At 45.7% G+C, this 23,756-nt stretch overlaps 1 protein-coding gene across 3 annotated transcripts; it reads left to right on the top strand.

The window, feature by feature from the left end:
- The first annotated feature begins 4,629 nt into the window (after positions 1–4,629).
- GPR63 (G protein-coupled receptor 63) lies at positions 4,630–21,908 on the top strand. 3 transcript variants are annotated; one of them, XR_010990012.1, is made up of 5 exons: positions 4,630–4,761; positions 12,377–12,462; positions 15,206–15,283; positions 16,245–19,253; positions 20,348–21,908. XR_010990012.1 is itself a non-coding variant. In XM_068160411.1 (4 exons), the coding sequence occupies exon 4, from the start codon at positions 16,388–16,390 to the stop codon at positions 17,633–17,635; it is 1,248 nt and encodes a 415-aa protein (XP_068016512.1). In that variant the 5' UTR covers positions 4,630–4,761; positions 12,377–12,462; positions 15,206–15,283; positions 16,245–16,387; the 3' UTR covers positions 17,636–21,907. The 3 variants fall into 3 exon arrangements, 2 of the variants coding, with proteins under 2 accessions (XP_068016512.1, XP_068016513.1); XM_068160411.1 differs by having other exon boundaries at positions 16,245–21,907; XM_068160412.1 differs by lacking the exon at positions 4,630–4,761 and having other exon boundaries at positions 12,306–12,462; positions 16,245–21,907.
- Positions 21,909–23,756: the final 1,848 nt, after the last annotated feature.

Genomic DNA, 23,756 nt, shown 5'->3' with positions numbered 1-23,756 from the left:
AGCTATGTCCCTACACAGACAGTAGGATGCTTAGGCTGTAGAATTCAGGATTGGGTGGGCTTTTTTTGTTTGCTTGCTTTTTGTAGGATTGTGGAGTTGGGGTTTTTTTGGTTGTTCTGCACAGGGGAAAAAGACTCCAGGCTGTCTTACAGCCTCCTGATTATACTGGCAGAGATGGACATCAGAGATGTCACCTTTACCCTGGAAAGAGTTCATGCCACTCTGATGTCTGCTGATTAGAAATGTTCCAAATTTCAAGTCTAAATGTATTCATAGCTCTTCTCCCTCTTTGGTGATTGCCATCTATCTGCCTGTGTATTTATAGGCATCAATCACAATATTAGAAAGGACTTCACATAGAGCAATCAGGAGAAATATGCTTCAGTAAACATGATCCGAAATTGAAAAAACGGATGGGTTTATTTTTCCAGGGTTATGGGGTAAAATACATCTTTGCTGTATTCACCTCCTCCCTGCACAAAAGAAAAAGCCAATCAGCTGGTCTGTTTGAAGATAAAAAGGAAGAGGAGTGTGCAGATCATCAGAAAAAGGCTCCCTCTTCAAACATGTTTACTTTTACTAACACAGAGCTCCTCTCAAAGGACAGAAGGCTGGCACGGTAACAGATGTCTCCCCAGAAATCAGCGGTCTGAGGAATAGAATAGTGTCAAATTATTTGTTTTAAATTGACACTTAAGCTTAACCTTCCCCTAAAAACCCAACAGGGAGGACCTCCTTTTACTTGCTGGGACACACCAGAAAGTGTCCAGCACACTAACTGCCAGGGCAGGGTGGGTGGTTCCCTTACGGGGCAGCCTAAATGAAATCTTGTTCCATCCTTGAAACTGGAACATGGGATGAAGATCCATAATTCTCAGAGCTGAGTTTCAGGGGCAAAATACCACTTTGGAGACTGTTCCATAGCATGCCCTCCACTTCCAGAAGCTTCTGAAATGATGATAGCAGCTGCTGAAGGATTTAAGTTACAGCCCAGCACTTGAGGGTCTTACAGACTAGAAGCTGAATACTGAATTTTCTCCTGACATTTTTTTCCATGGGGATGATGCACAGATGCAGCAGAGCTTTGGTTTACCTTGCTTCAAAGGCAAACAGCAGCAGCTGAAGCAGCAAATGACCTTTCAGAGGAAGGTCAATTTATGAGGCTGGTTGAACATCCTTTCATTTTTGCTATGAGGAACAAAAGAGGAACTACTTCAGTAGCAGTTGGATGGCCACAAGGGAAGACAAGAGACACGAAATGCATGGCAATGCCTGAAATCGCACCGCAAATGATCCCAAGTTTGCTTAGCAATGAAAAATCTTGCTCACATGCTTTGTTTCTCCCTCTCTTCCTCTCAGAATAAAAGCAGGACAGAAAAAAAACCAAAAAAACTGAAGCTGAGGAAGTAACTACTTGACATTTGCTCCACTGCAAAATCAGCTCTAGAGGACCTCAGGAAAGGTACAAAAGCATTTTCCTGCCACATTTCAAATGCAGCTCCATGTCACAAGCCTTCTGCATCAATTCCCAGACAAATATCATGCATTCCATTTCAAATTAGCAGTCTGATTTTCACCTTACCCATCCAGTGTTTCTTCACTCACTGCAGTGACTGTGATGAGCTTGCTTGTGTTTCACATCTGGGCAGAACAAAACAGAAGCTTTAGGCACACGAACTCCACCAAGGCCAGCCCTTGGTACTGTCCCTTTGCTCTCACACCGTGTTGTGTTTTTTCATGTCTTCAAATTAATTCTATTACGAAGAGAAAGCAGGCAAAAAGGATGATGAGTTTGGGTCTTTATTTTTTGTTGGATGTAACAGAACCTACATTTTGAAGTCTTCCTTTTGAAACCCTCAGGACTCTCTTGGGGTTGTAAACAACTTAGTGCTTAACAATGTAAGTGCAAACATGAAATCTCTCAGCATCTGATTTTTAGTCTGTTTATCTGCAGGGTTTCTTGCTACTATTAGGGAAAAAACAACACACACAAAACTAATTGCATCATTTTATCATTTATGTTCAACATTCTGAAAAAGCAGACTTCCTTTGGGGGAAGATTTCCCTACTACCCTCACTCCAACATTACTCTGGCCTGTTCTGTAAGAAAAAAAATAGAAGCCTGTGAGGCTGAATTTTAGTAAAGCTGAAGAGCAGTCACATTGTGTGCTGATCTCCCTTCAAACAATACTAAAGGTTTCATTAAAAAGCCTGACCATTTGCTCTGAGTTTTCACATACTATACTGAAAATCACCACTGAACAGAGTTCAATGTCATAAATATGAAAAGAATAATCAGGAAGAGTCTAAATAACACTGAAATGCTTTCATCTGATGACTGTTTCAAGAGTTCTGACAGTTGCACACCAAGTGGATTAGCATCAGCATTATGTTACTTGCACTGTAATAACAACAAGGGTTTAATGCAATCAGCATGGTGCTGAAGGAATGAGTCACTGCTCTAGGAAAATGACCAAGGAGCCTAAAAAAGCTACCAAGCAATGTAGGCAACCAAGACTCCCTGCCTTTAGTGTTGCCTCAGCAATGGAAGCCTGTCTGCACTGCTCTGCTGATAGGCAAGGAGACACCAGCTCCAAGGCCCTGTTTGCAGCAAGTCATTACTCTGACCGACTCCACCACAGTGGCCTGGGCACAGCCAGGAGACAGAGCCCACTGCACCCTATGCTGTGCAAGGCCCTCTCTGGAGAGCCAGGCAGAGGCTTCACCCAGCACCACTGCTCCATGCTGCACCACTGCTCTGTGCTGCACTACGGCAGGGGCACCTGCATGGCTGCAAAAAGGGGAACTCTGGAAAACATCTGCTAATCAGATTCAGCCTCCTTGAGGAACCTGCTTTTGGGCTGAGAGAATGCAGAGAATCACCATTTGTACGTAGAATTTTCTCCTAATTTCTCTTTGCACAAGACCTGTTTTCCCCTGCCTTTTTTTTTGGGGGGGGGGGTTGGGGGGTGTGGGGTGTCTGAATGACTAAGCTTTTTTGCAGTCTTTCCTCAAGATAACCTTTTTACTTCTGCCCAATAATCAGCTGGAATAACTAGCCCTTTGTATTTTAAGTTATTCATTGAACGTCTTTCTTTTTGAGCTTGTCCTAGGGCAACTATTATGAGGTTAACCTGTCTATAGCTGTGAATCCAGATCAGCTGCTCCATTTTGTTTGCATCTGCCAGACACAAACATGTATGAATATGCCTTTGCCTATTCTGATTTCCCAAAGCAGCACTGAACTTCAGGGGGAAAAGGTCACAAGCCACAAAAGGCAGTTGCAGAAGGGCAGAGAGAGCCTCTCTGTTTGGGAAGTTTTGGTAAGCGAGATCAGGATCCTCAACAGTGTCCCAGACACAGCTTATTGCAGGGGTAACAATAAAAGAACCAATAAACCCAAGTCTGTCAGCTCCCCACAGAGTAATCCTATGTGGCTGAGCCTTTGACCCAGCCACAGGTCCCCACAAGTCATCATCCCTGCTCCACCCAGAGCTCTCCCAAATCTGAGGTGCCACTTGGCAACCTCACCTAGAAAGCAAGTTCCTTTCTGCTTCAATTTGTCTTTACACTCTCCCAATGATTTTTTAGAGCTCCTACCCAAAACAAAGATGTGAGGCTCAAAGCTAAACCCGAGGGACATTTATACAAATCCACTGGGTGCAATTAGGTAGATTCAGAATTAAACAACTCCTTGTATGACTGCTATTTGCAGCTCCTTGCTCTGGCAGTAAGAAGCAGGCATTGTTAGGGTTAATCACTCGAAAAAAAACCACTATAGGATTATTTAAAAACGTGTTGTTGCCTCTTCCACAAGATGGAGTGCAGTGATAATACCTGAGGGTTTCAGACTGAATCAATACATCATGTCACTGCCGTGCTAGACCAAGTCCCCAAAGCCTTTAGCCAGCCACAGTCCGGCCCACCTTCCTCCTGGCCAGCTGACCTGTGCCGGAACACGAATGCTTGCTTGGTCTTTCAAAATCACCCATGTAACTCTATACACGCAGACAGCAGCTCCTAGAGCCACTTTATGTTGATTTCACAGAATCACAGCACGGCAGAGGTTGGAAGGGACCTCGGAGATCACCCAACCCAGCCTCCCTTCCTCTAGGCGAGCACTGCACCACCGCCGAGCGCCCACTCGCGTCCCTGCCTGCCAGGAGACTCAGAGCCCCCGCACTTGTCCTCCCTGCTTTCGGCTGCAGCTCTGATAGCCGCATTTTCGCAGCGGCGTCTTCTGCCTTACAAGAGCAGCCTGCTGCACGCTGACAGCGAACAAAGCTCCCTCGGCCGCCGGTGCCCGGCGCAGAGGAAGCCCCGGCCCGCACACACGGGGCCGCCGCGGCCAGCGCTTACAGCCGCCGCAGACGCCGGGGCAGAGCCTGCGCACACCCCTGGGAGGAGGGGCCGCAGGCGGAGCTCGCTGTGGCTGCGGCGGGCGGGACGGCGAACGGCAGGGCGGTGCTGGGTCGCCTGCCCGCGGTGTGCCCCGCGGCTCCGCGGCGCTGCCCGTGCGGCAGAGCAGCCGCCGAGGCGAACGGTCAGGCGGCTCTGAGTGGGCTGCCCACCGGCGGTTGGTGGCAGCGGGCGAGCGATGCCTCCTCTGCTGGTGCTGCCCTTCCTCCTCCTCTTCCTGCTCCCGGCTTCGAAGCTTTTGTTTTCCCCGGCCACCGCGATGGCAGGAAACTTAGCAGAGGGACGGGCTCAGGCCGGGCTCGTTCTGCGCCGAGCTCCGCGGGGCACCGGCCACGCCGTGAGGTGAGGCGAGGCTCCGCGGCTGGCACCGGGTCCGAGGGGCCAGGCTGCGGCTACCCGTGGTCCCAGGGGGTGGCAGGAGGGGACAGAGTTGCAGCGGCGGCCGCCGAGAGCCCCGCACGGCTGTGCCGGTTCCTGCAACCGCGGTCCCGCGGCCAGGATGACGCTCTAGCCCCGGAGGGTCCCGCAGGGGTCCTGCCGCGGCCCCCGGCAGTACAGCCGTGCCCGTGGGCCAGGCCGGTTCGGGGGCAGAGGAGGCTGCATGGGCCCGGGCGCTCCCGCTGCGGGCGCCGTTGGCGGGCAGTAGCCCGAGGGGCGTTGCGGGGCTCCTCCGGCGGGGCGGCGGCGGCCGCGCTCCCTGCAGCTCCCCGCGTAACGCAGCCGCGGGGGGCGAGAGGGACGCCCCGGGAGGCTGGCTGCGCTGCCCCCGGCACCGAGTGCCCCTGATGTGGGAAGTCGCCCCTGGAGAAAACGTGGGAGTCTCACCTGAAAAATCCTCATCGCTGTTCATCTGCTCCAGTCCGTGGCTTTTGTTGGGGTGTTCCACATGGTTCTTCTGCACGCGTGATTTCTAAACGTCAGGCAGCACGGTGTAGCCTGACGTGTATGTAATGACAGAGCATGTCATGAAGTTTTCCTTGGACATCAGTAAAGACTTTCCCAAGCAAGCGGTGGATTTGCATACAGCTGACATGCCTGTCTGAAGCGGTCAGGGCGGGGTGTTAGCAGACAAATGAGAGCCGGGCCCAGGAGAGCTGGTAGGAAAAACTCTTTAGCCTTGCTGAAAACGTGAATGCTAAGCACTGGCAGAGGGTTTGCACAGCACATTTTCCATGGGACATCTACATTGGAACATGAGAGCAGAGGCAGCAAAGGCACTGGTCACTCACCAGCATTTTTCAATAAGCTATTGCTAGATACCTGAAATTGTAAAGAGGCTGCAAAAAGCACTGATCACACAGAGCAGTGTGTGCTGTCGGGTGTCAGATGCATGTGCACTGTTGCTTTTGCAGTTACCTGTTGTGGAAGTGTATTTGCCAACAGTGCTAGAGCTGTGTTTCAGGATAACATAGTAGATTCACTAGTAATTATATTTTTAGTCTACAGAAGCAAATTTGGTAGTGACTAGTAACTATAATAATAATAATTTGTACATAACTTTCACGTGAAATATTTGCTGCCAAATGCTCAGCCTGCAGAAACCCAGCTCTTTATGCTATTTTGCATGACTCAGTTATTAAAGGAGCATATTTTAAACAGATAAAAAGTTATTATTGCTTTTTTTGAAACTGAGAAAATAAATGAGACTGTGCATATTAGATCAGACACAAAGTCTGCTCAGAGGAAGCTGGAGGAGGAGCTCTGCTCATTTCTAATTTTCCTATCTGCTGCAGGGTGTAGATGACTTGAAGCAGGCTGTGCTCCTGTGCTTCCTTACATGTGCCGCTTTGAAAGTCTTCCTCTAAGTCATAGCAGGTGAAGCCTGGAGAGCGTTCAGCAGTCTGGAGTTCCCCCTCCAGGGAATAGTTCCTGGCATTGCTTGATTTACTGGTGTGCACACAGTCTCTCTGCTGAGTCGGTAGCCTCTCCGAACTCTCTGCTGAGCCATAGATCTGATTTCCCTGCGCCAGATCTCTGTCACTATAAAATGCTGCTTCTCACAGTCAAGTGCTTTGAACTGTCAAGGTTGTTCCCTTTTCCACTTGTGCTGATGGGTGGAGGCTTGGTGACTTCCCCACCTGCCATAAGGGAGGGGTGAGCAGGATCAGGGAAAGGCTCCCATGGCTTGTTTTGCTTGTTTGGGAATGCACCCCTGGAGCAGAGCATGTCCATGGGCAGCCCCCGTGGTGGGTGCGCACACCCGTGGCCTGCATTCTAATGCTGCTTTTCCAGTTACTTGTCTGTAGGTAGTAGGTTGGTCAGAGGAAGTTTATGGGTTTGGGTTTGGGTTTTTTTTATGCACTGAAGATTATTTTGGATATCTGGAGAGGTTATTAGCATGTTAAAATTCCTAGGCTAGACATCTAAAATCAATCACTGTGGGCTCTGGCCATGCTGGATGCCTGTCTGGTCGGTGAGATGGTCATTGAAGCCATCTGATGCCATTTCTGTGCTGTGGGTCTGTGTTTCTCTGTTGGGCTCAGTGGTGCACCTGCCTTGTACACTCTGCTTGCTCCTTGGCTGTCAGTGTCAGTAGTTCAGCTCAGTAATCTCATAAATGGACTTCAGAGCCATTCTAAAGGATATTAGTGAGGGAAGTGAGGCGAGGGGATGTGTGGCTGTCTAAGGAATTCTAATCTAGAATCCAGAACTAGAATCTCGTGGGAAACTGATCTGCCAGGTGCACTGCCACTCATAGACATGTCAGATACATTAATATAGCCTTTTTTTCCTCCATGTATGCTGTCAGCCATCAGTTTGCTAACCTGGCCACTATTGTAGTTTGAACTGAAGTAGGAAAAGTGTTTATCTGCCTCATTTTTGACTGAGAATGATGCTTAGATGCTTGCCTAAGCCCTCCAGATGTGATGGGAGTTAGTAAGTGCTTTTAGAGTACTGCACTGAACAGGTGGCTTGTCTCAGGCAAGTTCCAGCAGGTTTCAGCTGAAGGAAACCTCAATACTAAGATTTGTATTTCATGAGAGATTTCAGTGTGTGCTTCAGGGGAAGGGGGAGCTTTCCTTTCCTTCTGCCCCTGATGTGAAAGCACTGATGCAGTGACATGTTAACACTTGCACATGTTGAAGTGTCTGAGGAGTCCCTCTGGTTCGAATGGCACTTGGAAGAATCTCTTGCATAACTGTGACATGATTTACCTCGGTCTAGATCTATATTAAAAGCATGTTGTTAAGACCACATAAGCACAGAAATGTTTGGGAATGTAAAGCTATGAAGTGGTGATGATGCAGGCTTTGGCAGCTCTGCTTTATGCTATCCAGGATCTGATTTTTCTTTAGAGCACTTAGGATCTCAGATTGGACAATCACAATTACTGCATGGTTATGAGTTTTGCATCTCTTCCTGGATTTTATCCTCCTTGGACTTACCAAAGCAAGGTGTGAATTGTTGATTAAATATGGTAACATACAATAATGGTGGAGAAAAGCAAGGTTTTGAGTAGTTGCTCATCTTGGTGAGCAGTGGGCTTTCTAAAAGGATCTGGATTCTGCATGGATAAGGAGTATTTATTCATGTAGCTAAAGTCTCTATCAGTGTTTAGTTAAAGTTCTATAATTGGTACTTCTCAAGTCTTCAGAGTTTGACTTTCAAATCTTAATAGCATTTATTTTTAGGGTAAGTCCTTTTCCCTTGTTGGTGTCCCCCCTTTGTTGATATCCTTAAAGCTGACTTCCAGGCATTGACGTAGACAACACAGAAAAGTAAACCTATCCAGAAAGCCATCTACCCCACCTATGGCTCAGTGTCTCTCTGCTTTGTGTTGTGAGAGTCTGTGGCTGTCAGCCTTTCCCTCCAGCTTCTAGGACAGCTCCATTCAGGCAAGGTTAATCCTTGCCAAGCACCTTTTGCAGTCCTTTCTTTTCTTGTCATTATTCAGTGTATGACCACGTTTCTTATGCACAGCACGTCCTGAGTGCTTGGTAATTGACTTCAGTGTGTTTCTGTGGTGGTGTTCATACTCACAATGCCTTCCTTCTTCAGAAACAGTAAATTATCTTCCTTGTCTCACTGTCTTGTGCAAGCGGTCTTCTCATTTTAAAACCAGGAAAAGGGGGGAAAAGTGATAGAAATTAACAAACAAGATGTTCAGTTTGGGTTCTTTGAGCACAAAGGGAAGACTGCAACAAAGCGGGAGAATAATAACTCTGCCTTTCTTATGCTTCCTGAGAACTTCAAAACCTGCTACCACTCAAAGTGGTCATTACTACAAGTTTTCTCCATCAGTAGTGTAGTTCACAAAATTGTCCCTTTCAGAGGGCTGTACAAAGTTGATTTGGTATAAAGATAGAAAAGGGAGCATGGTGTCTTGTGAAAAACAGAGGTTGCTCTCTTTTGCCAAAGTGATCTGAAAGCAGGTGGGATGCTGAGTTAGCTCAGTTCTTCGGTAGGTAATGCTCCACCAAGCCCTGTATTACTTGACTGTTTTGATTTTGACTGTCAGTTGTTGCTTCTGAGTTGTCTCTAGACTTGTTCTGCAGCCTTGCCTGGTATTTGTGGATGTGTTTATAAATGCAGGAGTATAAGGTATGTGTGGTGTGTTGATTTGTGTGCCAGTGGCTCTGTGTGTATGTGCTCCTCCATACATGAACTCCAAAATGTAGATAATGATTTCAAATTGTGTTTGTATCCAGATTTCCTGTCCTTAATCTTACTACCAACATGATTTTAAGAAATAAAGTAAAAAAATCTTGTCATCGAAATCTCAACTTCCCCCATCTAGCTCCAGACCTGTCATGAAACACTGAAGGGAAGTGTGTGTCCTGTGTGCAGTTCTGTTCTCTCAAACACATACACCTGCAGGCTGCTGCCCCAGAGCTTTGTGTGCTTCTCTTGAGTGCTTTGGAGAAATTTGTGTTTAGTCTGGAGAGGAGCTGCCTGCTCTCCAGGGGAGCAGGAGGGTGTCCCTCATCTTGCTGTATTTCTGATTTGAGGGGTCCATGAACCGGCAGAAATTATTCCATCCTTCACGCTCCTGACTTCCTTCAGCACGTCTGCTCAGGCTCCAAGTGTGTCACGATAAGGAGGTGACATTTGAAAGAAAGTTGGCAATATTTAATACTGACTCACAAAGGCATGATGGGGTATTTATAACAGGGAGAGGCTGTATTATTCCTTACTGGCATCACAGCATCTGCCATGAGAAGTTCCCATTGCCTTTGTTATGAGGATAGGGACGGGGCTCAGTGCATTTGCTGGCTAAAGTTAAGAGTCTTTCTCTCCCCACTCCCTTCATTTTTATAAGATAAGAGGGCAAGTTCCAAAAGCTGGAGATAACAAATCAAAGCATGAAATCTCAGGTGATAGCACTTCTGTTAAGTTGCTAAACCCAAATGAACTGGGATGAATTCATGCTTCAAGGTCCCCACAGATGATGGACTTCACAAAGCATCTCTGTGGTACACTGCAAGCCGAGGAGCTGCAGGTGGAGCAGTCCCCGTGGATTCTCTCTTGTTTCCCCTCAGCCTTCAAAGTCTGTCTCTGTTCCTGGGTGTGCAGCTATCTGGATAATGTACTGGATTCTTTGTTTCCTGGTGGCAGTAGAAATGAGTACAAATTAGGCTTTGGCTGAGGGACAGAACACCTTTTGGTGGTCTTCAAGATTTCAAACTTGGAAGCGATGAGGGAGGTGAAAGATCTTGATTCACTTACAGTGTCTGTGGGCTTCTGGCAAGCTCCAGAGCACACTGAAGATCCCAGCATCCTGACTGCTGCAGCAGGCAGTTGTCAGCCCTAGACAGTGGTGGTACCTGCATCAGTGGTTTGGGCAGGACAGAAATGGGTCCGGAGGGCTGTGGTTCATGGACATTCTGCCATTGTCAGTGGTGGCAGAGGCCTGATGTTACCCAGCTTTATCTTCTCTTGGCTGCAGTACTGGGGGATTGCCGCTTAGTTTCCAGACTCTGAATTGACTTTCCTGAGTATTCTGAATTGGTGCAGTTTATGCTCTTAGCAGTGTTGCTGTGGGGACTGGATTTGCATTTTACTTTGTGCAGAGGGTATTTGTAGTGCTCGATGCAAACCCCTGAAGAGTGAGTAGAAAGCGACTCCGCTTTGTAATGCAATCACCTTCCATCGTTCTGCTTTTGCTGCCGTCAGTAGCTTTGCATTCTGGTTCTGTCAGGTTACTTCTCTCGGAAAAGTCTTAAGAGAACAGATTGACCATGTGCAGTTCTGAAGGCTCCTTCAGCTGGGCATGGTGGAACAAAGATGAACGTTTTCATTTCTGAAACTCTTGCTGAAGATGAAATAGGAGATATCTGTGTCTGAGAGCCAGGACCTGGGTCTTCAGCTGCTCAGCTTCCTGTCAGAGAGAGATGTTCTTGTAACGCCCAGGAGCTGAAAGTCTCAGCACTTGAATCGCTTGATCAGGCTGCAGCAAGGAGTGACTGTGTGAACATTATTGCCTTCCCAGGTTCATCTGTAGCTCACTGATCCTGACGACTGTGTGCAGTTTAAAATATAACTGTTCCCGAGCCTATTTCCGGTGTACAGGAGGATATGATTTGGGAATTTAGCTTTCTGCAGCCAGATGGATTATAGTGTTGCTAAGGAAACAGACTCTAAATGAAGTGGCAGCTGAGTGTCCCTAGAACATCAGGCTGCTTGAAGCTGGTATTTTAAACTCATTTAGGTGGGCAGATAAATTGATGATGCCATGAGAAGTTAATTTCCTGCATTTTCTGGTTGGTTAATGTTCATTGTTTTGTCACTGTTTATAAAAGGCACCTTAACTTCCCACTCAGACCACCTGGTGTGTGGGTCACTGAACAAAACCTTACTGTTAAAATTAGAAAATGGACAAAAGCTGTACAGTAAAACAGATCCAAAAATAATCATTACAGCTGCTGCTCAGTGCACAGATAATGGTGCAACAAAGATCTGGCAGCAGGATGGTCCTGCTGGAAAACTGTCATAAGGAAGTAGGTTGAGATTCTTCTAAGTACATGGGGAAGAAGAGAGCCACAAGAGATCTGAGGAAAGTTGCAGGTTCTGAGCTTCACAGATATGGTGGTTAGCATCTGCTATACCTGTGGGAGTTGTGAAGTTACTCAAAGTAAGGCAATCGTGTTTTTGATAGTTGCTCTGCCCAGGACCTTGGCTCTTTTTTCCTAATGCTACTGCTGAAAATGTGCCAGGTTGCCAAACCAAAGTTTTTGACTGATACAGCAGGGTTTTGTCCTTTTTTTTAATCCCACAGAGAAGGGCAAGCATAGCTGAGCCATCCTCGCTAACCATGTAGCTGCAGGGATAAAGACTCAACTCAGCTCAGCCCAGAGGACAGACAGCAACCAGTGCTGTTGGTAAGCTGGACTGACTGGGCAAGGAGAAGGCAGGGAGAGGTCTGAGCAGCCTGAAATCTGCATCCCTCAGACATTTAGATGCCTATGGATAAGATGTGAATCCTCTGCTGCCATTTGCCTAGGTCTGCAGGGCAAGAGGTGAAGGAGCAAGCCTGTTGCATGTTTCCTCCAGGTTTGTCACTCGGCTGGATTTATTGCGTTGCTCTGAGCACTGTCAGTCTACACGTGGGTCGGGGCTGCCATCATCACTCATTTGCAAAGCAATGGTGTACCCAGAACATTGCAGAGTATTTTTGAAGCCTCCAGCCTGGGAAATATTTTCAAGTTTAACGTTTAAGATTTTAGTTCTGCTATTTCAGTACTAGCAAGCGTTGCTATTAAATGGTGAGATTCTTATGCTCCACAGATGGAATAGGTGAGGATCCTTTTGGCTTGATGAAACCTAGATGTTTTAGTCCTGTGTAAGGCCTATCCCTTCTGCAGGGAAGGGGCATGTGAGCTGCCTTCTGAGAAGAAACAGCATCTTCTGCCTCTTCCATTAAAAATAGCTTTATTGCATGAAAAAACGTGAGTATTTCTGATCCTGGCCTGCCTTGGGTGTGAATATGTGACTAACTGCTTGTTTATTCTTTGGACAGGCTACTCGGGAAGGGAACGCTTTGTTGAACACAACAGCACAAGATAACTTCTGATTCCTGCTCTTTGTGGGAGCCTGTCTGCACTGGTATGTTTGTTTGGGTTGTTTTATTTGTCAAACTGTCATGTATTGATGCATAATCCCAAGGCCACTTAAAATTGAGGAAACCAAGCATTTAGGAAGCTGCTCGCTTGTGATGTTAATAAGTAGGCAGCAACTAGGCATGTAGAGAGTATGTTTTCAGCAGTACTTTACAAGTTTACTCCTCAGTAATACAGCATTCAGTTAGCTTTTCAGCATGGATATGGTTAAGAGGACCACTGAATTAGTGGGAAAGGTAGAAGTCAAAGGGAACACTGACAGTACTAGAAATGAACCTAGCTGCATAAGTCCTTTCACATGATCAACAAATTGAGAATATGTTTGTTCCCAGGAGCTGAGAAAATAGAATTATTCTTTAAATTTTGCATATTTGTGGTTTAGAATAGTAATAATGATTCCCATGGCTGACATTTCTTGACAGTTAATGGCTTTCTAAATTAAGGACAAAAAGAAGTGTCCTCAAGAGGGCAATTAGTTCTGCTTGATGATCCAAAGTAGAGGTGGCTGTTTCCCACAATACTTTCATATGAAAATGGCCACAGTGGTGTTTATAGAGTGGGGAAAAAGGGAAATTTTCCTAAATTAAACTAATGCCTCATGTGAATAGTTTTATGGGTCATCTGCACATGCAGTGTACTTGATTAGTTTCAATTTAGGGTATGTAAATAGATATTAAAACTGAACACTGCTAGTTCATTTCAGGGGGAACAATTAGGGGAGCCAGAACATTGTCCCTGCTGGTTTGTGCTCTGACTCACTCTGCATTGGCTGTAGCAGAGAGGATTCCATTGCAGCACACTCCTTGCCTCTGCTCCATGGCGCAGCAAACAGTGCTTGCCCACTGGCCCGCGCCAAGAGGGGAGGGTGTCCTGGGCTGCTTTGCTAAGCCTTGGGATGTCAGGAGGCACACTCTGAGTGTTTGCTCTCAACATACATGTTTTTCGTACATGAGCCTATGGCCTTCTTGTTTGTTGGCAATTCCCATCCCTCCTGCCCTCCCCCCAGCGTTTTACCTTTTAATGTTTAGGGGGTTTATTGCAGAACCTGTTTTTGACTAAGTCTTCCTCCACAATAAACCCATTGATAGCAGTTGTAAAGCATGCAGAAGCTTCTCATTTGTGACTGCCTAAATCATTTCCAAGAAGCACAACCCATGCACCAGGCATGCCCAGCTCTGGGTTTCTGCACCTTGGCAGCGTTCAGCGTATTTTGCTCTTACACAGAGCTGGTGGTGTGGCACTGCTGTGTGCCCTGCTGCCTCTGCTGCAGACACTGGTTCTGACTGGTGTTGGGCTGGCATGGGAGACATAATCTTTTCCTTCTGGTTGAGCATGCTATCCAGATTTCAAACAACCCTTTTAGCTTCAAAAGCTGTTAAAAACAGAGGACACAGTTCTAGCAATAATTATATTTGATGAATGAAATCTGTGTGCTATTTAGCTTTAAGTGTGTACTTCATTGAAATAATTGTGTCTATTATGTTCCATAAAAAGAAAGTTGCATATGAGTGAGAACCTTGCTTGAGAGAAAATGTGCAGATCCAGAAATTTTCAGCACTGAAATGGGGGAAAAAAAAAAAAAGTGATTGTGTGAAGTTTTTCTGCATTTGAAAAGACCTGGTGAGGGTTTGTGTTCCAGAATCGAGAATGCTGTGACAAAGAGCTCTGCCTTTCGGCCCAGCTCCTGAACCACCATCGAGCTTGCCTATTCAAAGCACGGCTGTCTGTCACAGGCTGTGTGATTGCCATTCAGCACTGCCTTTGAAATTATAGGATCTGTCTTAAAAGAACAGTGAAGACTGAATGAAATTACTGTGAAGTTACCTCCTTGGTCCCTCACTTTCAGCTTATATTTCTACCCTCACCTAATTTGGGGGAAGTGGGAAGGGTGGGAAGTAGGATGGAGGTGCATGTTTAATAATTGTGTGAATGCTCATGGTAGAAGCTCTTTAACTAGGAAAAAGACAAAGGAAAATGCCATGTGGCTGTTGCAGAAGAGATGCTTTTGAATTGATTGACTGAGCTGTCAATCACTCTGAGGAGGGAGGACAGCCAGCAAAGGATATACCTGAGTTGCCTGCAAGTTACAGAAGTTTGACCCCAAAACACACTTGAGCATGCAGATGCAGCATGTGGTGTAGGGAGAGATTTCATCCCTCAGGGTGATAAAGAGAGTACAGAGCGGAGCACTGCCTGGAAAGCATCAGGAAGCAGCAAGCAGAGAAGCAACACTCAGGAATTTCTTTCTACCCAAGATCCACAGCCTGTGGTCCCCTTATTAGGTGAGGCGCCGATCACCACTGAGCCCTTTGTCCTTCCTCAAAAGGTGTGGCTGATGCCTTATGCACAGCCAAATGGCTAATGCTTGTGGCAGAACTTGAAGTACTTGGCTAGGTGCAGACAGCAGCCCACATGGGGTCATTCTCCTCCTCTTAGCACTCCACAGAAAAGCACATAAGCTTTATACTGAGGGGAGAAAGCAGAAGACAGGAGGTAGCTGTTAGACAGCTGGGATGGTGAGAGCTAAGAACTCTGAACACTTGGCTAACATGATTGTTGTCTGGGAGGGGGCTTTGCATTTACCTAATGACAGATTAGTTCCCTTTTGAACCTTGGTGGAAGAATCTTGTCAGAAACCATCAGAAATGCAAAAGTTACCTTAAGCTTAGTGCTTAGTGCAAAAAGATACTGCCCTGGGGATCTAATCTTGAATTTCTGCTCTTTTGCAGTCCCTGCAGAACACTACACCTTCCTTCCCTCTTCAGCTTTCCAGCCTTGTGGAGTCATTAACCTCAGTGGAACTTTGGGTGAGATTTTGCAGTTCATTACTAAAATCCTTGCCTGCTTGTCCTGGAAACCTGTGTTAACCTTTCTGCTGTTGGCTATGGATTCCATTCTAACAGATATGTTAAAGAAGATTAGTAAAGGTTTATAATGACCAAAGAAAGATGAGTTTTGGCTGCTGAGGGTGCACTCAGTCCTGTCATCCAGATAAAGGCATTAAAGAGAAGCTTGCTCTCCTGTGCAGCAGGGAGAAGGGGTGTAGTGGCTGAAGAAGAGTTGGTATCCTGCAGCTTGATATGAGTCAGTCACTGAATGAAACAAATGGAGAGATGCTTTGATCCTGAGGACAAATTCTGTAGTGGTTAATGACAGGTTAGGATGTTTTGCCTGTTTCTCCTGAGGCATGCCCTGCTGATGCCTGACATGGAGCCCAGGTTGTGGAGGCTAGCTCAGACAGGTAGGCTTTGCAGTGCTTACCACACAGCAGAGAGGTGATACTGACACTACAGCAGCTATTTGCAAATGCTACTGAAGTTTCCAGGCAATTTCAGAGCAAAATCATGACATATGTCAACCGTTACAAGTCCTCAGTATGGATACTGTCCCTGCCCACGGAACTAGATGATCTTTAAGGTCCCTTCCAACCCAGATCACTCTGTGGTCTTCTACTGGTTTGATTTATTCACTCTTAATCAATAAAGTTTGTTTTCAAATAAAAAAGCTTTCTGGTCCCGGTTATAATAGGAAACAGCCTGGAGAGTGAGAATGTTGTCCAGTATTGGCAAGGCTACAGGAGCAGGATCCACGTGAAACAGCCCCACCAAGAGTATGAGACTTGTGCAACTGGTGCTGAAGTAGATTGAGTTGACCTGAAGTGTAACTATGTGTTGAGAGCCCTTTTTTCATTAAGGAAAGTGTGGCACTGATTTGGTTCCCATTGGGTTCAGAGAAGCTTTGTTTCTTTAAGTTTTTCTTCTTTTTCAGATGGAAACACTGACATGAATTTAAGAACTTTGATGCTGTCAGAGTTGAATTTTGCTTTGTTAAATAACCAGGAATAGCATCCTGCCTGAACAAGATGAAATGCCTTGAAGACCTTTGGTTCTGCTTTCCTTTCTCCTGAAGCAATGGTTTTCTCCCCGGTGTTGACGCTGGCCCACTCTGGGACCTCCAATGTTACTTTTATTGTTTATGAAAATGCCTATACGAATTTTACCACTCCCCAGTCCCTGCTTCGTAGTGGCACAACACCACCACTGAGATACGTGCTCACCACTGAGGGAGGTGCTTTGCTGGTGAACACCACAGCTGTCCTGCCGTCGCAAGATGTCTTCAGGAGCTTGAGTTTGCCCCTCCAGATCATTCTTTCTGCTGCTATGATATTTATTGTGTTGGTTTCCTTCCTCGGTAACTTTGTTGTCTGCCTCATGGTCTACCAGAAGGCAGCGATGAGATCTGCAATTAACATCCTCTTGGCAAGCCTGGCTTTTGCAGACATGCTGCTGGCAGTGCTGAACATGCCTTTTGCTCTGGTAACAATCATTACCACTCAGTGGATTTTTGGGGATGTATTCTGCAGAGTCTCTGCCATGTTCTTCTGGCTTTTTGTCATAGAGGGGGTAGCCATTCTGCTTATTATTAGTATCGACCGATTCCTTATCATAGTTCAGAGGCAAGATAAGCTGAACCCTTGCCGTGCAAAGGTCCTCATCGTGATTTCCTGGGCAGCATCCTTCGTCGTTGCTTTTCCCTTGTCAGTAGGGAATCCGAACCTCCAGATCCCCTCCAGAGCACCTCAGTGTGTTTTTGGCTACTCCCTGAGCTCAGGGTACCGAGCCTACGTGATAGTTATCTTGCTGATTTCTTTTTTCATCCCTTTCCTGGTGATGCTCTACTCTTTCATGGGCATACTCAACACCGTCCGCCATAACGCGGTTCGTATCCATAGCCACCCCGACAGCATATGCCTCAGCCAGGCCAGCAAACTTGGTCTTATGAGCTTACAGAGACCTTTTCAGATGAATATTGATATGAGCTTTAAAACTCGTGCCTTCACAACCATCCTGATTTTGTTCCTTGTCTTCATAGTCTGCTGGGCACCCTTCACCACTTACAGCCTTATTGCCACATTCAACAGCCACTTCTACTACAAGCACAACTTTTTTGAGATAAGCACTTGGCTCCTTTGGCTCTGCTACCTCAAGTCTGCACTGAACCCACTGATTTACTACTGGAGGATTAAGAAGTTCCACGATGCATGCTTGGACCTGATGCCCAAATACTTCAAGTTCCTGCCGCAGCTCCCCGGCCACACGAGGCGGCGCATCCGGCCCAGCGCCATCTACGTGTGTGGGGAGCACCGGTCGGTGGTGTGAGGCTGCCCTTGCTGCACAGGGGCTGTTGCTATTCTGGGGTTGTTTGGGTTTAGTCTTTAGGTTAACCTTGGGTTTGTTTAATATGGCTTCTTTCCTGTGGCCGTATCTTAGAACGTTTTCCAGTACTGTGCAATGCTGGGAGGGAAGATAGAGGGAGGGCAAGCGGCTGGTTCTAGCTGGGTTTACTGCCAGAAGATAATGTAAACAAAACAAATGTTACCTCTAAGGATTCCATGGAAATCCATTCTTTTAAAGGAAAACTACACATACAACATTCTGCCAGGTTTATGCTTACGAGGCCTGCAATTGCATCTAATTGTAGGGACTTTTGATGCTGCTAAGATACAGGATATTGAGTTGGTGTAATTTTTCTGGAAATGTTGCTGCTGTCTGCCAATATATTGGAGCCAAAAAGTCTCATTAGATTACTTCTATTTAATTTTAACAGTATTTTGGAGGTTCTCATGGTGACACTAGAAAACTCTTTCCCCACCCCCTTAATTTCCAGTAATATTTTGTGCACTTTACAAAATTTGCTATGGAATGTGTTTATGGGAATATTTGATTCTGAAATGAAGGGGTATTATTATTGTTGTCACTATTTGTTACGTTGGTGGCTTTCACAGGATGTAAGGGGTTGGAAGGGACCTCAGGACATCATCAAGTCCAACCCCTGCCAGAGCAGGACCATAGAATCTAGCGCAGGTCACACAGGAATGCATCCAGATGGGTCTTGAAAGTCTCCAGAGAAGGAGATTCCACAGCCTCTCTGGGCAGCCTGTTCAGTGGAAGCCCCATGTAAGCTCTAGGAGGGTAGTGCAGGTCAGTCTAGCTGCACATACAGTCAGAGATCTGCTGGGTTTCTAGCAACTGATCAAAAGTTAGCATTGACTACTCGGTTACCAGGGGAGTTGGAAGGCGAAGATGGAGGGATGAGAGGGAAATCAAGCAAGGAAAAGACACCTCAAGGTTTAGGCTGACACAAGATTTAGAAAAATACAGTTCAGATGAAAACTGAAAATCATCACATGGGAAGGGATAGCTGTGGCTGACCCTTTCAGCTGTTGCAAGCTGTCCATACTGAGGAGATGCCTGAAAACCTACCTGAAGTTTAACTGTGGGCCTGCAGCATGTTGCTGTGAGGCTGTTTGTGAAGCTGAGTTCTCCACGCTGCTCAAGCCATGCTGTCAGCCCTTCACTGGGGTGGCATGAGGAGTAGGATAAACCAGCAAACAAATAGCACATGAGTCATAGCTGAAGCTGGGACTTGGTCTGCATAGTAATGACTGGGGAAAAAATCCCCACCTTGCTTGTTTTCCAGTGTAAGTATTGGAGGAAACTGTAAGCTGATAATAACAAGTAAGAGGTAGCCATCAGAGCTTGTCTGAGATGTAAGCTGAATCCCCCTTTTCCCTCCAATTCTACTTTACATTGATTCTTCATTGCCCCTTTTCCTCTGTAGTGCCCACAGACTCCAGGGCTTACTCTGCTGTTCTCCTCTGTTAGGTATCAGCTGCTCTCCTTGAAATGCCAAACCACATCTCTGATTGCCAGGCTGTCTCAGTGTCTGCCTGGAAAGTAGAAAGCACTGTACTGAGTATAGCAATCCAGACTCAAGGTATTTTATTTCTTTTATTCAGCTAAATATTTAATTGTGAGGTAAGTAAAATTAAGACTTGGGTTTGGGCTTTGAAATGAGATCCCCAGTTACCCTGAGGCTGGGGAGGAACGCCTGCAGAATTTGTGTTCTTGCTCCTTGGGGCTGTCTTGTGACCAAGCCAAGGAAAACTGGTGTACAACAAACTTGACATCCAGGGCTAAGGTTTGAGCTTCTTTTGCTTCCATCTCTTTCATTACCCCGAAGCATGGGGACCTATTTTTTGCTGTCCACACTGTACAGAGCTTTTCTTTTGTGAGGGAAGTGCCTTGTTCTGTGTGGATGTCCAGGGACTGCTTGCTTCCTGAGGCCAGCCAAACAGTCACACTCTGGATTTTACTTAAGTCCTCAGTGAAGAACTGATGTAAGTTATCTCTGTTCTTCTCATCGACAGTTATCAGTAAAAGTGTTGGCAATACTTAGGAGTAATAGAGAAACCACTTTGAATATAGTAATTTAATGCTTTTAAAAGCTGCTAGCTGGCTTTGTGCGTTACTTGTACAGGCACACAGGCAGCAGTGATGCTATCGATGTCCTTCTCAACTCCAGTGATGGTGATCCAGATTATTCTGTTCAGAATGAGAGGCAGTAAAGGAGTTCTGTTGCAGAACAGAGTGTTTTGGTGTCTCTTCAGTACAGCTTTTATTTCTCAATCACATTTGCATTGACAGTGGAAGGTTAGGACCTGGTTAGCATGGATTTTCTGTTCCAGAGCTGTCATGCCTGTTGATCTCTGAGAGCAGCAAAACTGTGCTTAGAGCTAATGTAGCAGAGTGAAGCATGCACTGTCTGAGCTGACAGGAACAGGTGTTTTTGCTGTCTTCCAGAGCTATCAAGTCAGAAGTGTAGATGAATGCTGTAAAACACAGTAATTCAGGAAGGAAAGGAGATGAGTAATAGAGGAGGGTGAGTGGAGCTACCTCTGCGGGGGGAGGAAAGTATTTTGTGGGGATTTCATAATTTCCAATAAGTGCTGGGGGAAGTAGAGATTCCAGACATTAAGGAAAGTTAATTTGTCTTGACAACTGACTGTTTGTTTACCCTGACTGTAACAGGGTTTCCACTGTTCCTGCTGATACTTGGAGAAGAGAAACCCAGATTCAGAAGTGACCTACCTAGTGCTACAGCATTGACATTGACCAGGTTATAGAGGTCATCAGAGCATGCAGTGAACAAAAAGGTGTTCAGAAGAGAAGCAAGGTGGCACAGAAGTGTCCCGGGGTGGGGGGATGTGTTTACAGGGCCATTGTATCTGACATGCTGTCTTTAGAGCAGTGCCTTGACCATTACAGCTGAAAGCCCAGGACCACGTTGAAGGCCACTGAACTGCTCAGTCTTTGGGTGATCCTGCGAAGATTCAGCATAACCTTGCTGGCATTTGGAGTGCTGAAACACACATGGTGGCAGGATTTGGGCTACTGAGGCATTTTAGTGGGCTTGGCCAAGACCAAGGACTCTGAACACCGATGTTGATCCTTCTCTGTCCTGATGGGGAGTTACAATTTCCTCCTTCTCAAGAAATGCTACTTGTTACTCAGCTCTCTTCCCTCATATCACAGTGTCAGAAATATTTGGTAGGAGGATCTGAAAGGAATGTATTTTGAGTTATGTTGCAGTTGAATTCGTTCTGTCTAAGCATGCCGCTTACATAAGTCTCATTTGTACAAATCTATTGCTAAAACTATTATTTTGTACTCAAAGTTGTGTATTTTTGACATTTCTTGTTGCTCATGCAAAAATATTTATGTATATAGAGAAGAAAATTGTTTTGCTGTTCCTGCATTCTGTTACCATGTTTTTCACTTGAGTGCTTAATGCTTTCCTATTTTCTTGGGCATTTGCATAAACAACTGCAAAATTTCAGTGGTCTTTCTGCAGCTGTTGAAGGTTTTTAACTCTCACTTCCTTCAACAGTGCCTTCCTTGAAAGAGATTTTGGTTTATTTTTGTGTGAAAAATAAAAATCCAGAGCACAACTTTGTTGTGGTTGGAAAGATGGAGAATTTGAGCCCAGTTTTCCAGGAGCCACTACTTTGCCATGATGAACTGGTTTGATGCTCTTTTTGAGGAGCAGTCACTTCCTGGTGTCAAGAAATGTTGAATTCCTGTTTTGAAACAAGCTGTTAAGTAGAATGGCTTTGTCTTTCCTGTACATGTTGCACCTGTGAAAATACCTGAGAAGAACAACAAATAAACATGAGCATTCTCCAGAATTGCAGCAGGTCTGCAGGATTTCTTTGTGCATTCAGTTTCTTGGGTTTAGTGCCCACCTTCACAGTTTCCAACGCTTCACCTGTATATTAAATAACAAAGGTTACTTGCCTGGTTTGGAATGGTTTGTCTAAGCCAAAATGTTTCTTGTGTAAAGAATTTACAGAATGCTCCTTTCTGAGGTGTCAGTGTACCTGAAACAAATGCAGTAATACCCAACAAAAGAGAGAGAAAGCCTAAAAAGGAAATCACTTTCCTACCACTACTGCCTGTGCTATGTTTTAGCTGGGCCTGAGCACTTCACATGATCATGTGCAATAAACAAAACAGCAGTGGAGCTGCATGGTGTGATTAATTTTAGTGCCAGACACTGACCTTCCTGATTCAAATGCTGCATGCTTGTGTGCAACGGGTTGTTCCTCATGTTAGTAGCATGAAAAATGTTCAGCATCTTTGCTCTTTCAGAGGTGATTTTCAGCTTGCTGATGATTTGGCAGAAATTCTCTGGGAGTAATTTTTTTAAATGATAAAGAGAGACACTTTCTGAAGTCTGAATCTGCCTACAGTCTTTGTGATTTCTGATAACTGCCCTGCAAAAAGAATTGTGCATTTTAGAACTGGATTTGTTTCCTCTGGTGCCTCTTTTAGACAAGAGGCAGAAAATACCTGCAGGTACAACCATGGTGTGGATTTTCTCCTGCTCAAGTCTAATTCATCAGAAGGAACTGGACCAGTCTCCTTTCATGTCAGAGCATCCTCACCTAGACTTAGCATTGTTCGGCTAGAATATGTTACCTTTGCACCTTCAATTACTTGGTCTTTGATTTCTCATGTTTCAGTGTAGAGCAGGCTTGATCAAGTCACTTCTGAAACTACCCAGCCTGTTCCTGTGATTTTTTAGAGACTAAATGGAAAGTAAGAATGAAGTCTAGAGACTCACTTGAGGCAGCTTGACTGCAGCTTACTAATTTGAGCAAGTGGAGGCCCGAAAGAAGTCCTTTAAGTGCCAGGCTGATTTCAGTTTGTGTCTGGGGGTTACCTGATGTGAAAGGCATCAGCAATTCCCTGAGTGAAGGTGGGAGCTGGGACTCCAGGTGGGTTTGTGTCCAGGCACTGGAATCTTGCACGTTCTCTGCAGCTCTTCCGGTACCTGTCTGGTCCTTAACCCCTTTCCCTCACCATGTGGCAGGAGTTCTTTTAACTGAAGTAGATCTTCAAGGAAAAAAATAATTTAAAAACATTTTATATTTGAGATTTTTTTTTTTAATTTGTGCTTTTGTTGGACAGTAATCAGTCCAGGTGATTTATATGAGACAGGAGGCCAGGCTATATGACTGCAGTAATTCTTCCCAGCTTTGTTCTGTAGGAGAGGTTGATGCCACTTTGATAAGACCTCACTTTATTAGTGCCATTGTCAAGGTGAGCCTGGGTATTGGTAGAGAGAAACTGAATCCAATTTAAGGAGTGTGAAGAAATGGCCCTTTTGAGAGCCTTTGTAATGCATCTTAGGCCAGCGCTAGTGCTGCTTGGCTCTGGAAGGCTGCCTCTGCTAACCAGCTCCCTCAAAGGAATTCATTAGCTTAAGACCCGTGACTAATGAAAGATGTTTTGTTCTTTCGAAGCTCAAGCTAATTTACATGAAGGTTACTATTACCAAGCAACAGATTCTGTGGAGTGTCTCAAGGGGCTGAAACCACAGTCCCTCAACAAGTGAAAGACAGAGTACCATGTACAGGGCCTGGTTTGCAGCCTCCTTTCTTGAAAGCTGCTGTTTGACCAATGTGGGAGCAAGAGATCAGCACATACCTTATCACCGTCATGTCACTGTGAACATAAAGCAGGGTTCAGCCTCTGCTCAGATGCAGAGATGCACCACAGCTTAACCAAGGGAAAACATTTGACCTAACTTTCATCTTCGATGACTTAGGCATCTAACCTCAGCTACCCCTCTGTGCTCCCTGGGTACCTCCAGGTGGTGAATCATCTCTTCTAGCCATTCTCTTTCTTTCATTCTCTGCAAGTATATTTTTAATACCTTCAGCAAGACAGCCTTTCAGTTCCACCTACAGAGAGCCATCCTCACAGTCTGGGACCTAAATATAGTAACAACAGAGGCTGTGACGAGGCGCAGAGCGTGACTGCTGCAGCGGTCACAGCGATGGTCTGTGGGACTGCAGAGCAGTCTGGATTACTCTAACCCAGTGCTGTGTTAATAGACAGAAGGAGGACTGACAAATGTCATGTGGTGTTATTC

This window comes from Melanerpes formicivorus, unplaced genomic scaffold (assembly GCF_026170545.1).
Source record: "Melanerpes formicivorus ecotype bairdi unplaced genomic scaffold, bMelFor1.0.p_v2 SCAF_50, whole genome shotgun sequence".
Taxonomy (NCBI): Eukaryota; Metazoa; Chordata; class Aves; order Piciformes; family Picidae; genus Melanerpes; species Melanerpes formicivorus.
This window is presented reverse-complemented; position numbering and strand designations above follow the sequence as displayed.